This window comes from Amphibalanus amphitrite, unplaced genomic scaffold, assembly GCF_019059575.1.
Source record: "Amphibalanus amphitrite isolate SeventyFive unplaced genomic scaffold, NRLGWU_Aamphi_draft 000089F_arrow, whole genome shotgun sequence".
Classification (NCBI taxonomy): Eukaryota; Metazoa; Arthropoda; class Thecostraca; order Balanomorpha; family Balanidae; genus Amphibalanus; species Amphibalanus amphitrite.
This window is the reverse complement of record NW_024881585.1, coordinates 498,379-513,926: the sequence shown is the minus strand read 5'-3', so window position 1 is coordinate 513,926 and position 15,548 is coordinate 498,379. Positions and strand designations below refer to the sequence as shown.

The 15,548-nt window shown below is 45.9% G+C and overlaps 1 protein-coding gene across 1 annotated transcript in view; it reads left to right on the top strand.

The window, feature by feature from the left end:
- Positions 1-10,125, top strand: part of LOC122380001 (sodium bicarbonate transporter-like protein 11) — a 263,700-nt gene extending 253,575 nt beyond the window's left edge. The window contains exon 9 of the mRNA XM_043362735.1: positions 8,798-10,125. Within this exon, the coding sequence (XP_043218670.1) occupies positions 8,798-8,861 (64 nt within the window). The 3' untranslated portion in view covers positions 8,862-10,125. The remainder of the gene's footprint in view (positions 1-8,797) is intronic.
- Positions 10,126-15,548: the final 5,423 nt, after the last annotated feature.

Here is a 15,548-nt window from a genome sequence, read left to right as displayed (position 1 = left end):
TTGTGTAGGCCCTATGCGCATTATTGTGTACACTGCCATGTGCACCTTAAGGAAAACAAGTGACTGGTGGTACATGAAAAAGGTTGTGCAACTGTGAAGTTCATGCCCTTGGTCTTGCTGGAGTCAAATGCCTATAGCTATAGCAGGATCATACACTGTGAATTGAAGATATTGGCACAAAGTTCATCCATAATTACTATGCTTAACACCTGATGTAAGAAGCAACATAAATGCCCAGATGATACAGCTCTCTGGTCAACATCACACAAATTTATTGACATACTTTGCAGGTACATATTTACAATCATAGCAAATACTTTCAATTTGATTCAATTACTAGGTGCTAGTAAGCTTGCATTTTTGTAGGTACAATGAACATATATTTAATCATAAAAAAACTTTCTTGTGGCAATGGCATTCATCACATACCTTTTTTCCGAACAAGTACCTATCTACCATGCAATGATTCTAAATTTTATCCGCAATCCACCAATATCTCAACTGACACATTGAAATTGAAATACCCTTACAAAACCTAGAACTGTACAAAAGAAGAATGCAATGTTACAAAAACTATGAAGTTCTGAAGTTATTCTCACATGCTGGAATGTTGAAACTCTACTTTTGTCGTCCATTTCCACGTTTGATTGTGATTGAGCCATCATATAGAAGTGTTTTCGCTCTTCAGTCAATAAGCTTTTGCACAAATCTTGAATTTTTACACATCATCTTGAACCATGCTCCAGTCTTTCCAACAAGGTACCATGGAACATCAAAGCAATTTTGATTTGTTACAACAGCTTCAGATCATAATAGGCTTGAAGTTTGTTACACCATTTGCCAGACAAAGCTCTACAAAATGTGTATCAATTCCCAAACTAAGCTATTGATTATATCAGTATTTGCAGTTTCCACACAATGCTTCATAATATTATTCGATTTTTATATCAAGAAACCCAAATAATCCACAAATTGTTATTGAAACACTCCCACACTTCAAGAGTTCACAGCAATAACAATACAAGTTCAGAAGCAAATAAACATTGCGCCAGATTTCGTATGAAACGCGCCATCATCCAGAAGTTTCTACCACAGACGGTAGCTCAACCGCAGCCGTAGTGCGAAAACCCCTGCCCACCTTACCCCACGGCGGAGCTCGGTTGCAATTTGTAAATACGCCAAGGAACCACCCTACTCAAAGTGCCCAGCCAGACAATGCAAGTCATAGAGGCAGCTGTCTTGTTCCTGAGGCCAATGCACCTGATGTTGGAGCTGGAGGGATGGCTGTCGCTCACTCAGGAGCTGGCAGCGACCACCCTACCCAGGCAGCCAATGCTGGCCAAGGCTCAGTAAACGGGAACAGTGGAACAGCCTCTGGTAGTGTTTGACTAGCAGGGAATTCTGAGGGCAGGAAAAGGACAAACTTGCGAGTGCTCTACACGAATGCTGACCAATTTCCTAACAAAAGAGACGAGCTCTGCATGAGAATTGGTGGGAATGAGCCAGACATCATCATGATTACTGAAGTCATTCCAAAAGGAAGTCCAAACTGTTCCCATTGATACATCTCTGCTAGCTGTCCCTGGGTATCCTATGCACACTAATTTTGACCCTTCTGTATCCAACCTGGGCTCAAGTGGCTGCGTGGAGTAAGCATTTGCATCAAAGACAATCTGAAAGCATCTGTGGTCAACTTTGGCATGACAAGTAGTGTTGCCAGATGGGGAAGGCTGTAATCCTCTATATCAGCTACAAAAATCCTCCAGATTCTTCCAAATCCTATTGGTAGATATAGAAAGGCGGTCTTGGGACGCTGCGGGGGGCTATACCCCCAAAAACGTTTCACCAAATTCTAAAAACCCATCGGATTTCGAATCCTTTCGCACTGCTGTGCGGTTTAAAAGATACTTTTTCTTATAAAAGTTGTTGAGTTTTCGTTTTATCTTAAAAAAACGAAAATTTTCGTCGATTTCGGGCGCTGCATGGGGGCCGGGGGCATTTGCCCCAAATGTTCCCCTTAGATCCGCCAGTAGTTTGGTACCCTCGTAAATATAGCTACAGACTGAGACATTCTGCAGTCTCACAGTGATAAAGGACGTGATATATCCTAACGGGTAGGGTGACGCTGGGCAGGAAAATGCCTTTTTAGTCTTGAATGTGTTATATTTTTCCATGAAATTGAATATAATAATCGGGCGACAAATCCTCCAGATTTTCCTCCAGAATCAAAAATCCTCCAAAAGCGAAATTTGTCCGCAAATAGAGTTCAAAATACTCCAGATTTGCGGAAATCCTCCAAATCTGGCAGCACGACAACTCATATTGAGAAGCTCTGGTTGCAACTCCCTCTGATGGGAAATGACAAGCTTCTGATTGGATGCCTATACCGCAGTCCAACCCTGAGCACACAAGAGAGTTCCACTGAGCTATTTCAACTTTTGCGTACAACAGCCTGTACATCAGCCTGTTCCCATCTTCTCATATGCGGGGACTTCAACATGCCCCATATTGACTGGGAGAATGTTTTCTCTCCTGCTCCTCTCCTGGATGTTTCACAACAGTTTCTGGAAGTGATAAATGATTGCTTCCTCACTCAGCAAGTCACTCGACCCACTCGCTTCCGTTCAGGTGAGACGCCTTACATCCTGGACCTGATCCTCACCAATGAAGATGGGATGGTAAAGCACCTTTACCATGAATCAGGCCTTAGAAAGAGTGACCATTTCATCCTGCGGTTCGATCTGGCATGCTACAATACCAACATGAGTTCCCCTCTGCTCGTCCCAACTACTTCAAAGGAAACCCAGACAAGTACATCAGGCTGGTCCAGGAGTTGGACTTGGAGTCAGCAGATGCACTCGGTATCGACCAAAAGTATGACTTCATTACCAGTAACCTCACCAGGATTGCTCAGTCTCACATCAATCCGAAAAATTTCCGACCTATTTTTTTTAAACTTTGTCACAATAAACTTCAATCAATTCCCTACAGCTACCCAAAATTTGGCGCGACTGCGGCGCGCCGTTTTTATGCTACGGTCCGGCGAAAAAAGTGGGGGCGTTTAACGCCCCCCCCCCCCCAGCAACTCGCGGGTTAAAGAAACAATACCAATACAGGCTTACAGTTTAAATTCGACACTGTGTTGTCTACGATTAGACAGCTGATAACTCATTCCCGTACGTCGTAACTCTATAATGACCTTTGTTTAAATATGTCAAGAACTAAGGTGCTTCATACTTCAAGGCACTTCAAAATAAAGCACCAAGTGATGGTGGCTACTTCTAAGCCACAATCTGCAGGGGCACAGCTGAGTTTTTACTATTTAAGCTTGGTTTTTCCATATGGAAAAACCAAGCATAAATAGTAAAAACTCAGCTGTGCCCCTGCAGATTGTGGCTTAGAAGTAGCCACCATCACTTGGTGCTTTATTTTGAAGTGCCTTGAAGTATGAAGCACCTTAGTTCTTGACATATTTTTTCAAATAGGTCTGTGAGAGCATCAACTGACCTTTGTTTATTGTCACATGTGCGTCGCATTCGCGATTGTTGCCGACGCCTGTTTGCAGGTTAGCCCACTACAGTTGTTATACATGTCGAAAAACCGATAAACTTTTAGGCGAAAAAAGCACTATTTTAGGCCCATTTTTGATTTTTTTGCGATATTAGGTAAAAACAGAAGCTTCTTATCCTAGGAAGAATAAAATGGGAAATCATTGGAAGGTGGCACACTACCTTCAGGTTTCCACTGTCCGTGCGATGGTCGCAGTGTCGCGCGGCGGTACAGTGTAGCGGTGTGCACTAGTACTTGGACGAGACTAGCGCCGCGGTTCGAGGCCGCTCCGCGCGGCCGCCGGTGCGGGCGCCCGCGTACTTGAAACGTGTGTTGTCACGTGACTGCGCCGAGCCGAGGTCGGGGTCGCTCGCCGGCCGGTGAGTCAGTCGGTATCTGGCACGGGCTCGCTCCTGGTCTCCTTTGTCTCCTTTGCCTTATTGCACCCTGAATATAGGTATTCTGAACCTGTACATACACTGTACAGGTATCCTCATCCCGCCGATATGTTAACAAGTTAGTAATACTCATGCGGTTATTTTCATGATTGTATGCAATTTGCAATCGATGTTGAAATGAATCCTGAGCATATATAAACGGCCGATCAGCTCATTCGCATTGGTTTCATTTGGGGCTGAATCTAAAAGCTCGAAACGAGAAACGATATCGTAGCCAACACAGTTCTTTATCGCTGCAACTTCATCTCACAATATACAGTCCACTAGCCTGAAATCGTACTACTCACTGACACGTAATACACGTAATACTGACCTCAGGTCACCAAAACTTTTTTTTTTCTCTAGGTCAAACGCTACACAACCGAGCTCGTAATTTGTTACGGAGCGAGCGAAGCGAGCGGAGTCTTCCCTTAGATTAACGGAAATTTTTTAGTATGAGCGGCCGGCCGGCCGGCCGGCCGTGCGGACGATTTTGCGAGGCTTATACATATCTCAGCAACCGCTTGACCGATTTATATGCGGTAATTTTTGTAGGGTAGCTCAAGGCTATAGAACTCCAGGTAAGGACACCAGCCGTATGACCTTGAACGCCGCCGGCCGGCCGATGACGTCATTGGAGGCAAGCCGGCTCGGCGGACACACAAGGCGAATGCATAACGGAGGGGCGTTGGAACGTTGCGGGAGCCGGGGAGATATTTTAATGTGGTTGCATACCACCATTGTTACGTTGATTGATCTACAGACTGCATTCTTTGAAACCTCGATGCATCCTAGGCCTGGATGGTGCGTACATTCGTGGAATGATCACCCCGTCCGACGTCCGTGGTCGAAGCTGTCTATGCATTAAAGACACTGAGACGGGTGCAATAACGGCGACCCGATCCCGTCTCTGGCGAATCTAGAGGGGTCGTAAGGACCCAGGCCGAATCTGATCCCGTCTAATTTTAGGGAAACGGGGTGGGTGAATATGACAACCGATGGCTTAAGAGATGATGAGAAGGGATCCCGTCGTCGATTGTTGTTTGACAGACAACACATGTTGTACTGGGCGTATGACCATCAGAGGTAATGCCTGAACGTAGGCAAGCATAATTGGTCTGTCATACTGTTTAGGAATACAAAATGGTAATGGAGGTCATTGAGGATATGATCTCTACATTACGGGAATTCACTAACTACGGCCCATAGGGGCACCGCCGGAGCTGTTGTTTTGCCATCGGTCCCAGGCTACTCCAGGGAACTGCAGTACCCGGCGGCCAAACCGGCCACCTCGTCGACTCGCAGGTCCTGTGGGATTCCGTGATGCTTTAGTGCTTCACCCACAGAAGCACGGGCATAGCAGTAGGATGTGGGGCTAGGTGTCTGTCCACCTCTTCATTGAAAGAACAACGTATGATACAGCGCCTGGTCCCGCCGAAGCTCGGTATCGACCGTGACTTATTCACTGGCGGATCCAGGAAGCGGTCTTGGACACTGCGGGGGCTTACCCCAAAAAGGATTATCGGAATTAATTTAAAAACTCGGATTTCGATTCCTTGCGCTTGCGCTTCCAATTTCGATTCCTTCGATGTGATTAACCAACATTTCCTCAGAAAAGTTGTTAAGTTTTCTTTTATTCTCGAAAAGCGATTTCGGGCGCTGCCCTGGTTGTGGGGGAAGACATTTGCCCCAAATGCCTTCCCCTGGATCCGCCAGTGGGTTGCCACACTCCGAGCTTGACTAAAAACGTCTTCAAACCCCACCAGAAACCGATGGTAAGATGAATTTAAATCCAATAACTCATCTCTGTCTGCCCGCCTAAATATACTACACATGGTACGGCACCCGGCCCTGTCGGAGCTATGAGCCGATCGTGATATTTTCGGCTTTCCCCATCCCAAGCTCGATTAGAAACGTTCTCCTTCCCCACCCGATTGCTTATGTCAATTCAAATTCAATACCTGATCTCTGTCTGCCCGACCATAACCCATTCATTGCACACCGTTCAGCGCCCGGCCCCGCCAGAATATCCTAGCGCGCTGAGCAGTTGCCTCCAGCCGCGTCATCGCGAGGCCCCGCGCGGCCCATAAATGAATACATTGCGCGAATAGCCGTGTCGCCCCCCTGGGGTAGCTTCATTCCTTCTACCAAGTATTGGACTATTCCCGATGCATGTGGGTGACCCCTTATGCACGTGCCACGTGCAAAACGAAGAGGTGTCCGTTTTGCAATTGTTGCAATATCTCGGTAACTACTTGGCCGATTGCGCTGAAAGTTGGCATGTAGGCAGGCACCCACTAGGCACTACATATTCATGTGCCAGAGTTGGGGTGCTGCTGCACGTGCGCACGTGCAGGGGTCGTTTCCAGGTCTCGAGAACGGCTCGACCGATTGCGCTCAAATTTGGTACACAGCTAGGGACCGGTTAGTAGGGTGCCGTGCAAGTCAGTCAGGACCTATTTTGCACGTGCGCACGTGCAGGGTGTCGCTTCCAGATCTAGAGAACGGCTGGGCAGATTGCGCTCAAATTTGGCACATCGCTAGAGACCGTTTAGTAGGGTGCCGTGCACAAGTCAGTTCAAGGTACCCCCTCGCAATTTCGCACGTGCAAGGCCCACCCTCTCGTTCGCTCCGTTAGTCGCCTCAAAAGTCGTTTTACTAGTCTTTATCTCTAAAACTATTTATAGCAGCTATTTGAAGTTCGCGTCTGTGAGGCCGAAGTTTGCCGTGCAGGGGTCTAGAAACATCGACCCTGTCACGTAATCAATGGGGCTAGGTCCCAATTTTTTACTTCAGAAGGTGTCAAATTGATGGGAGGAAAGGTACTGAAAGTTTCGCTTTCCTATCCCTAAGCGTTCGGGAGCTATCGCAAATATTCGTCAGGGGGGAGGAAAAACGCCCCCGGGCCCGTGAGGGTCAAAGGACTCGTCGGGAAAGAATTCACACGAGCTGCTAGCACTTCGTAGGCACTACCTATTTATTATGATCCACTACCAATTTTGCTCCACTAGCTATTTTGACGTTAGCGATGTTATCACCAGCTGTTTTTACCCTCGCCCGCACATGCCATTTTCGCATCCTAGAACGCACATGGGGGGGTTGCCACTCCCCCCGCGCCATTTCATTCCTGTTGGAGATAGAGCTTCGCGGTAAAGACCAAAAAGATTATTTGGGAAGAGACAAATCCAATAATACCCAGTTTTACCTTCTCAGGTCAGTCATTGACCTTCCAGGTCAGGTCAAACTAAAAATTGTTGCTGTTTTGCGTCACCGATGGTTATCAACTGCGCTGCTCAGCATACACCGATGACGATGCCGAATTGTGGTGCCAGCCAGCTAGAGCCTCTTTGTTACACTATCCGACCAGTTTTTTTGCTGCTGAGGTCATTGCAGGTCAAGTTAGGTCAAGGTTAATGATATGTGTTTGTATGTCTGTGTGTGTCTGTGTGTATACTAGTGATGTCAATTACGGAAAATCGGAATACCGATACCAAACCAAATACCAACCAAAACCGTGGAGAAATACCGAAACCAAACCAACTTGAGAACATGAGGAAAATACCAACCTTCTACCGATTTCTTAGCCTCTTAAACATTAGCGAGGGTTCATGATACCAACAAAATACCAAACACATTAGGATTGAAATACTAAATACCGAGTTGGTATCGGTTTGGTATCGGTATACCTAAAAGTTGGTATCCGATTGACATCTCTAGTGTATACTGATGTGTGCACCGATTGTTTATGTGTCCATATTACATGAGATCATGAAATGAGAAACTTTTATCAAATATCCGTCAAAGAAACTTCACGAAAAGTAAATTCAGCTTGCCTAAAGCGCAATATTTTTAGATGACCTAGGTTGACCTTGATCCTGACCTTGACATCCGTACATCGTCGGACAACATGTTCCATGATAGGTGGGAGGCAAGACTGACAAAAAGGGCCGAAATCAAGGTGTCAAAAGCTCACAAGACCCATAGCCAACGCAAGTTAACCCGCCACCGCCTGGGCTATTTCCGTACCCACGACAGCCTGGGGGGGGGGGGGTCGGATCCGACCCCCCTGTTATCTCGAGAACCAATGGTCGCATCGAGCCCCGCGAGGCGGCGTTCGAAAGGTCTCTACGAGACCTTCCCAAAGCACTCTTAAGATTTTAAGATTGAGGTCAATTTTGGGGTCAAGGTCAGGTCAGGTCAGGTCAGGATATTGGATATTTGTCATTTGGGTCATGACATGACCTGAAGAACAAGGTCATATATCCGAAACCATAAATCACAGAAACTTGAAATTTGCAGTAGACGTCAAGAAAGGATGGAGGAGCTGCTATACGAAACATCAAGCTTCTAGCTCTAAAAATGTTGAGTGCAGAGTAGGAAACTACCTGTTGGGGGGGCAACCCCCCATGTGCGGGCGAGGGTTAAAGCACTAGCTATTTGTGCTTTACTAGCTATTTTGCCGCTAGCAATTTTGGCACTAGCTGTTTAAAGGCACTAGCTGTTTTGTATTAGCTCAAAAGTCATTAGCTCGATGTCACTAGCTGTTTTGATGGGCGGACCGGGCGCAGAGGAGCGGACGGCAGGTGCTACCGGCACCACATGGCCGGGCCCTTCAGCGCCCTACCCCACATTGACCCCAAACGGACTTCATGTGACTCCAAATTGATCCCACTACCTTGGCTTTGCCCCATTCCATTTGACGACGGGCCGAGCCGGCCAGTGACCCCGGGTGACCTCAGTGACCCCAGTGACGGCCGGTGTGTGGTGCGGTCGGTCTGCTCTGACCCCAGCTGCCTTTGGTGGGTTGGCAGGCACTGTCTGCTGCCGCAGCTGGTGGAGGAAAAGTACCTTGCCGCCATCGACTCGCAGCACTGAGGACGCGCTGAGCCGCCGCCGCCGATCAGCCCTCCGTCGGCTGGTCGAGCTGTCGGCGCCGACAGATCCATCCACGGCAGTACCGGCGGCCCACCGCCCACCGCAGTCAGCGCCGTGCAGCTGTAGACTGAAATAGCGATGCATGTTTGCGAATGATTTTAGACGTTTTAGGATATCACTTGTAACCGATCAATAACAGATGTAAAATGACAATAATAAGCATTAGGCAACTCAAGTTTATTGCAGAAGACAAAGTTTTCCGTACAAACAGCAACTGATCACTGTGAATGAGATGCAGAATATGAGGTCATATTCTGCATTCAGCTTCAGCTGCAATGACCTAAGGGCCCCCTCCTGGGCGAAATCCTGGGTACGTGCCTGCCGCTGATTAAGTTCGATTCGCCACAAATTTTGTGAGAAGACTAAGATATGTACAGGCAATGTTATGGTCGAATATTTTCGAACATCGACCAGTAAACATTTGAATTATGAGCGTGTAAACACAAAATTGTGATTACCGCGTTTCCCGCGCCGGCCGATAACGCCTCAAGCGGCAATATCTTACTCTTAGCAGGTTCCTAACTACCATATTTATTGTTGGATTACCTAGAAATTCAGCATACATACTCAACGATGTATGTTCTTTCATATAGTGGAAAAATGAAAATCGGCCGGTAACTTTTTGAAGTTATCGGCTTGTAACGCAAAAAAGTCGCTCATATGGCAGATTTGACCACATTTGACCTCATTTCACCTTAAGATACTAACATACGGTCATGAATTCCACACACAACAGAGTTACCCAGGACCCCCACCTACATTCCAAGTTTCGCCTTTTTAGCTTCAGTGGGAGCTGAGATCTTATGGGGGGGGGGGGGGGAGAAATTCGCCCACCCCGTTCACTGGGCGTAGTTCTCGCGACCTTTCCACTGCGCGTGTTAAAAATCGACAAAACCTTGACACCCTGTGACGTCATCTGTCTCCTGAGCCATCCTCATGTGGCAGCATAGAATCGTAAGCCCCTGGTCTGTGCAACCTTGCATTTGGGGCCTTGACTGTATCGAAAACTTTGTCTTCTAATGTAAGCCTGAGTTATGTTCGTCATTTTACTGGGATCGCACGTTTAAGTTACAGATGATCATTGCTGTGATACATCTGCGAAGTCGTCGTTCCTTATAGTCTTTTGCAACTCTTTTAAACCAACTAACCTATTGTCTTAACTGTTCCAACCTCGTGTGTTTGAATAATATACGCATTGACTGCATTGGCACATGATTAGGCACGGTGGCGTACACAGGGGGCCATAGGGGCCATGTCTTTCCTTTCCGCCCAGCTGCCCAGATGGCGCCCCAATTGTCGCGGACTAGGCTGATGCCGTTTTACAGAGGGAACATGAATTGGAAAGTGATGTGCTGGCAGGGATCGAACTCACTACTCAGTATCTCTTTGGGGGTGCCTGGACACCCCAATGTTCTGTTCTCCAGGGTACCCCCAAATAGGACCTGAGCCCCCCCCCCCCCCCCAATTTTGAAGGGCGCCCCTCCGGAAACCAGAATATTCCGAACCCCCAGGATCGATGGCGCCCCTGAAGGGCCGCTGGCACCCAGCTGAACGGAACAGTCGCCCCATTCAACCGGCGCCCCAGTGGCGGTCTCAGCCCGCTGAACCGGCGCCCCAGTGGCGGTCTCAGCCCGCTGAACCCGCGCCCCAGTGGCGGTCTCAGCCCGCTGAACCCGCGCCCCAGTGGCGGTCTCAGCCCGCTGAACCCGCGCCCCAGTGGCGGTCTCAGCCCGCTGAACCCGCACCCCAGTGGCGGTCTCAGCCCGCTGAACCCGCGCCCCAGTGGCGGTCTCAGCCCGCTGAACCCGCGCCCCAGTGGCGGTCTCAGCCCGCTGAACCGGCGCCCCAGTGGCGGTCTCAGCCCGCTGAACCCGCGCCCCAGTGGCGGTCTCAGCCAACTTCGCCATAGTGAGGGGGGGGGGGCATATGTTACCAGCCACCTCTAACTGAAAAACTAGAGGGCTAGAGAGACGCGGTAAAAAACACTCGATAGCTGGGGCATTCCACGATAGATCGTACCACTTTTTTCCAATTTGACACCCTCATCTCTCGGAATTTGACGAGAATTGGTCTCAGGGGTAAGTAGGGGCTCTGAATCCACCTGTAACAATTTCAGGCTTATCAGATAAGTATTTTTTTAGTTATGGTGTTTAACATTTTTTGGATCTTGCTTTGCAGCGCTAAGTTTGGCGGGCTGTAACTCTAAGACGGATTACTCAAATGCCAAATATTATAAATATAACATTGAATTTGCAATGAAACAGAGATTAATATGTATTTTTGAAATTTCGAAAAATACGCTATTTTTTATATATGACATATCGAGTTTTCTTTCCTTTGTATTTTTGGTCTTTGGGACCATTTTTTTTTAATTTCTTTGAAAAAATATTAGGCTCATTGCTAAGAAGTATGCAAAAAATTAGGAAGGTGTTCTTTCTATAAATGTATTTATTTTACGTCACGATAACGGTTTCGAATAGTGATTTCGGGAGGGGAGCTTACAAGTTACAAATGGCGTGACATCACGGGTTACTGAAATTTCAATTGAAGTCTGAGTCATCTGAAAAAGTGAAAAGAGGGTTCATCCAACCCTCTTTCCTATAGGCGCGAGGGTGAAAAATGCTGTATGGTTCTGACATTGTTTTGGACGCCAATGACCATAGCTGTCCGAGATGAAAGTTACAAGACGTTACAGGAGTATGGTGTCCTCCAGAGGTCTCACAACTTGTATATCTGGGAATTTTTTAATGTTACATGAGGTCAGGTCGGTCACGTGACATCACTGTTATAAGCCAATGGGGAAATATACAAACTGTTATTTTGGCGCCGAGAATGATCTAAAACTATCTCATGTACGGCTCTCGCGAGATTAAGCGGTAGGTTTTGCACTTCTACATTGCCGGTTATATCTCAGAAACTAATCGATCTACGATGAAGCCATTTTACACGATCATGACCGGCTTGTTACCCAACAAGTTGATCGCCTCTTCAACACTTAAAAGCTTAAGACGACGAAGATATAGCCTGAAGTACACTAAATTTTCTAGGTGCAAAACCTACCGCTAAAACCCGCGAGACCTGTACATGGTATCGTGATTTCATGCACTCCTTGCAAAGTCTAATGTTTCACTTTTGCATTGTTAACCTTGCGTGACGTCATTTATGACGTCACTAGGGTCGTACGAGTTTGTCGTCAATAACTCCCGATCAAATGGAGCTAGAGAGTCGGGAAAGCCACCAATGGACTCGGGAAGACCTTCCGAACCGAATGATATGCCATATGATACCCTTTGCCCAGCTTCGTGACCTGAGGGGCTCTGACCTGACCTTGACCCGAGGTCAACTACTTAAGTTGACCTCACCCTAACAAAAAGTATACCATTCGATGCACCTGAGCTAGGCAAACACAATGAGGCCAAAATCGCGGCTCTGCGGCCATTTTTTGCGAAGTTATTCGCTAAAAACCGAACCCGTAACATCAGTCACTTGACCTGACCTCAGACGCTACCGATTAACCTGAGACCTTAAAATCGGGTACCAATCGCTGCGACTTGTAACGGCACACACGCTCGTTTTTTTTCCGCGAGGCTCTAGCTCTATTAGAAGCGAAACGGCGTGCTGGGGTCGTATCAACCCCTTCGAAGCTCATTTTGTTTGCGGGAAAATGAGGAACTTGTAGAAAGAACACCTCTCTAATTTTTTGCATGTCGATTTGCAATGACATGAAGTTTACTTTGAAAAAATAAAAATGTGAAAAATTTTGGTCCTAAAAGTCATTAGAGGCAAATGAAAAAAGATTAAGGTTTTTACTCAACAATGAAAATTTTTCTTTGGAATTTTAAAATAGTAATATTAATTTTTGATTCATCGCAAGCTTAGTGTTGTTTACTGTTTGTTGGTTGTTTAACCCGTTTTTGAGTTATAGGCCATCATACTCACCGTTACAAACCGAAGTTAAAAAAGTAATGCAATATAACTCAAAAAGTTTTGATCTGAGAAGTCTGATATTTTTCCAGGCGTCTTTGGGGCCTATGATTACCCCTAGGACTGATTTTCATTAAAATCTGAGAGATGAGGGTGACGGGCCTGGTACGATCTATCGTGGAATGCCCCAGCTCTCAATGCGTACGTTTGAAAGTTTTCAGTAATTTTCATCTTAGAACAATATTGGGGTCACCAGAGGTCATCAAAGGTCAAAATTTGCAAAATGTCATTATATTTTCAGAAAACATGCCGTTATCTCAGGAACTATGATAGCTAGAAAAACTCGTGGAAAAGCGATCGATAGCTTTTGAACTCTTTTTTTGATAAGGTCATCATCAAAATTGACGTCAGGTCAACGGTTAAGCCTCCATAGGTCAAACATTAGCCGTGTTTACATAGGGTTCCCTTAACCCGCGCCGGGCCGGGGGTGTTTGAACACCCCCCCTGCGGTTTTTCGCAAATATCTAAAAAACGGCACACCTGTTCGTGCATCTTTTTTGCACATGTTGTGAAAATTTCAGACCCAGGTCGCCTTAGGTCAGGTCACCAGGTCACACCAAGTGACCTAACCTCAGAAAAATAAGAATGCTCGCCATAGCTATACCGATTGATTGAGTGCCTTGAAACTTTCAGCGATTGGTTAGATGAATCTAACCAATCGCATTATCTATCAAATGTATATCTCGGAATTTTGATAGCGGGGGCATTCCACGATAGATCGTACCACTTTTTTCCAATTTGACACCCTCATCTCTCGGAATTTGACGAGAATTGGTCTCAGGGGTGATCAGGGGCTCTGAATCCACCTATAACAATTTCAGGCTTATCAGATAAGTATTTTTTTAGTTATGGTGTATAACATTTTTTTTGGATCTTGCTTTGCAGTGCTAAGTTTGGCGGGCTGTAACTCTAAGACGGATTATGCAAATGCCAAATGTCATTCAACATTGAACTTGCAATGAAACAGAGATTAATATGTATTTTTGAAATTTCGAAAAATACTCTATTTTTTATATATGACATCGAGTTTTCTTTCATTTGTATTTTTTGGACTTTGGGACCAAATTTTTTTGAATTTTTATTTCTTTAAAAAAATATTTGGCTCATTGTTAAGAAGTATGCAAAACATTAGGAAGGTGTTCTTTCTATAAATGTATTTATTTTACGTCACGATAACGGTTTCGAATAGTGATTTCGGGAGGGGAGCTTACAAATGGCGTGGTAAAGCTGCCTAGTGACATCACGGGTTACTGAAATTTCAATTCAAGTCTGAGTCATCTGAAAAAAGTGAAAAGAGGGTTCATTCAACCCTCTTTCCTATAAGCGCAAGGGTGAAAAAGGCTGTTTGGTTCTGACATTGTTTTGGACGCCAATGACCATAGCTGTCCGAAATGAAAGTTACAGGACGCATACATGGTGTCCTCCAGAGGTCTCACAACTTGTATATCTGGGAATTTTTCAAGGTTACATGAGGTCAGGTCGGTCACGTGACATCACTGTTATAAATCAATGGGGAAATATAAAAACTGTTATTTTGGCGCCGAGAATGATCTAAAACTATCCCACGTACATGGTATCGTGATTTCATGCACTCCTTGCAAAGTCCAATGCTTTACTTTTGCATTGTTAACCTTGCGTGACGTCATTTATGACGTCACTAGGGTCGTACGAGTTTTTCGTCAATAACTCCCGATCAAATGGAGCTAGAGAGTCGGGAAAGCCACCAATGGACTCGGGAAGACCTTTCCAATCGAATGATATGCCATATGATACCCTTTGCCCAGCTTCGTGACCTGAGGGGCTCTGACCTGACCTTGACCCGAGGTCAACTACTTAAGTTGACCGCACCCTAGCAAAAAGTATACCATTCGATGCACCTGAGCTAGGCGAAAACAATGATGCCAAAATCGCGGCTCTGCGGCCATTTTTTACGAAGTAATTTACTAAAAACCGAACCCGTAACTTCAGTCACGTGACCTGACCTCAGACGCTACCGGTTAAGCTGAGACCTTAAAATCGGGTACCAATCGCTGCGACTTGTAACGGCACACACGCTCGTTTTTTCCGCGAGGCTCTAGCTCTATTAGAAGCGAAACGGCGCGCTGGGGTCGTATCAACCCCTCCGAAACCCATTTTGTTTGCGGGAAAATGTGGAACTTATAGAAAGAACACCTTTCTAATTTTTTGCATATCGATTTGCAATGACATGAAGATTATTTTGAAAAAATAAAAATGTGAAAAATTTTGGTCCCAAAAGTCATTAGAGGCAAATGAAAAAAGATTAAGGTTTTTGCTCAACAATGAAATTTTTTCTTTGGAATTTTTATATAGTAATATTAATTTTTGATTCTTCGCAAGCTTAGTGTTGTTTACTTTTTGTTGGCTGCTTAACCCGTTCTTGAGTTATAGGCCATCAAACTCACCGTTACATACCGAAGTTAAAAAAATGTAATGCAATATAACTCAAAAAGTTTTGATCTGAGAAGTCTGATATTTTGCCAGGCGTCTTTGGGGCCTATGATTACCCCTAGGACCGATTTTCATTAAAATATGAGGGATGAGGGTGACGGGCCTGGTACGATCTATCGTGGAATGCCCCAGCGGTGACCTAAGGTCAGACGTCAATCTTGCGGCCTCTCCATT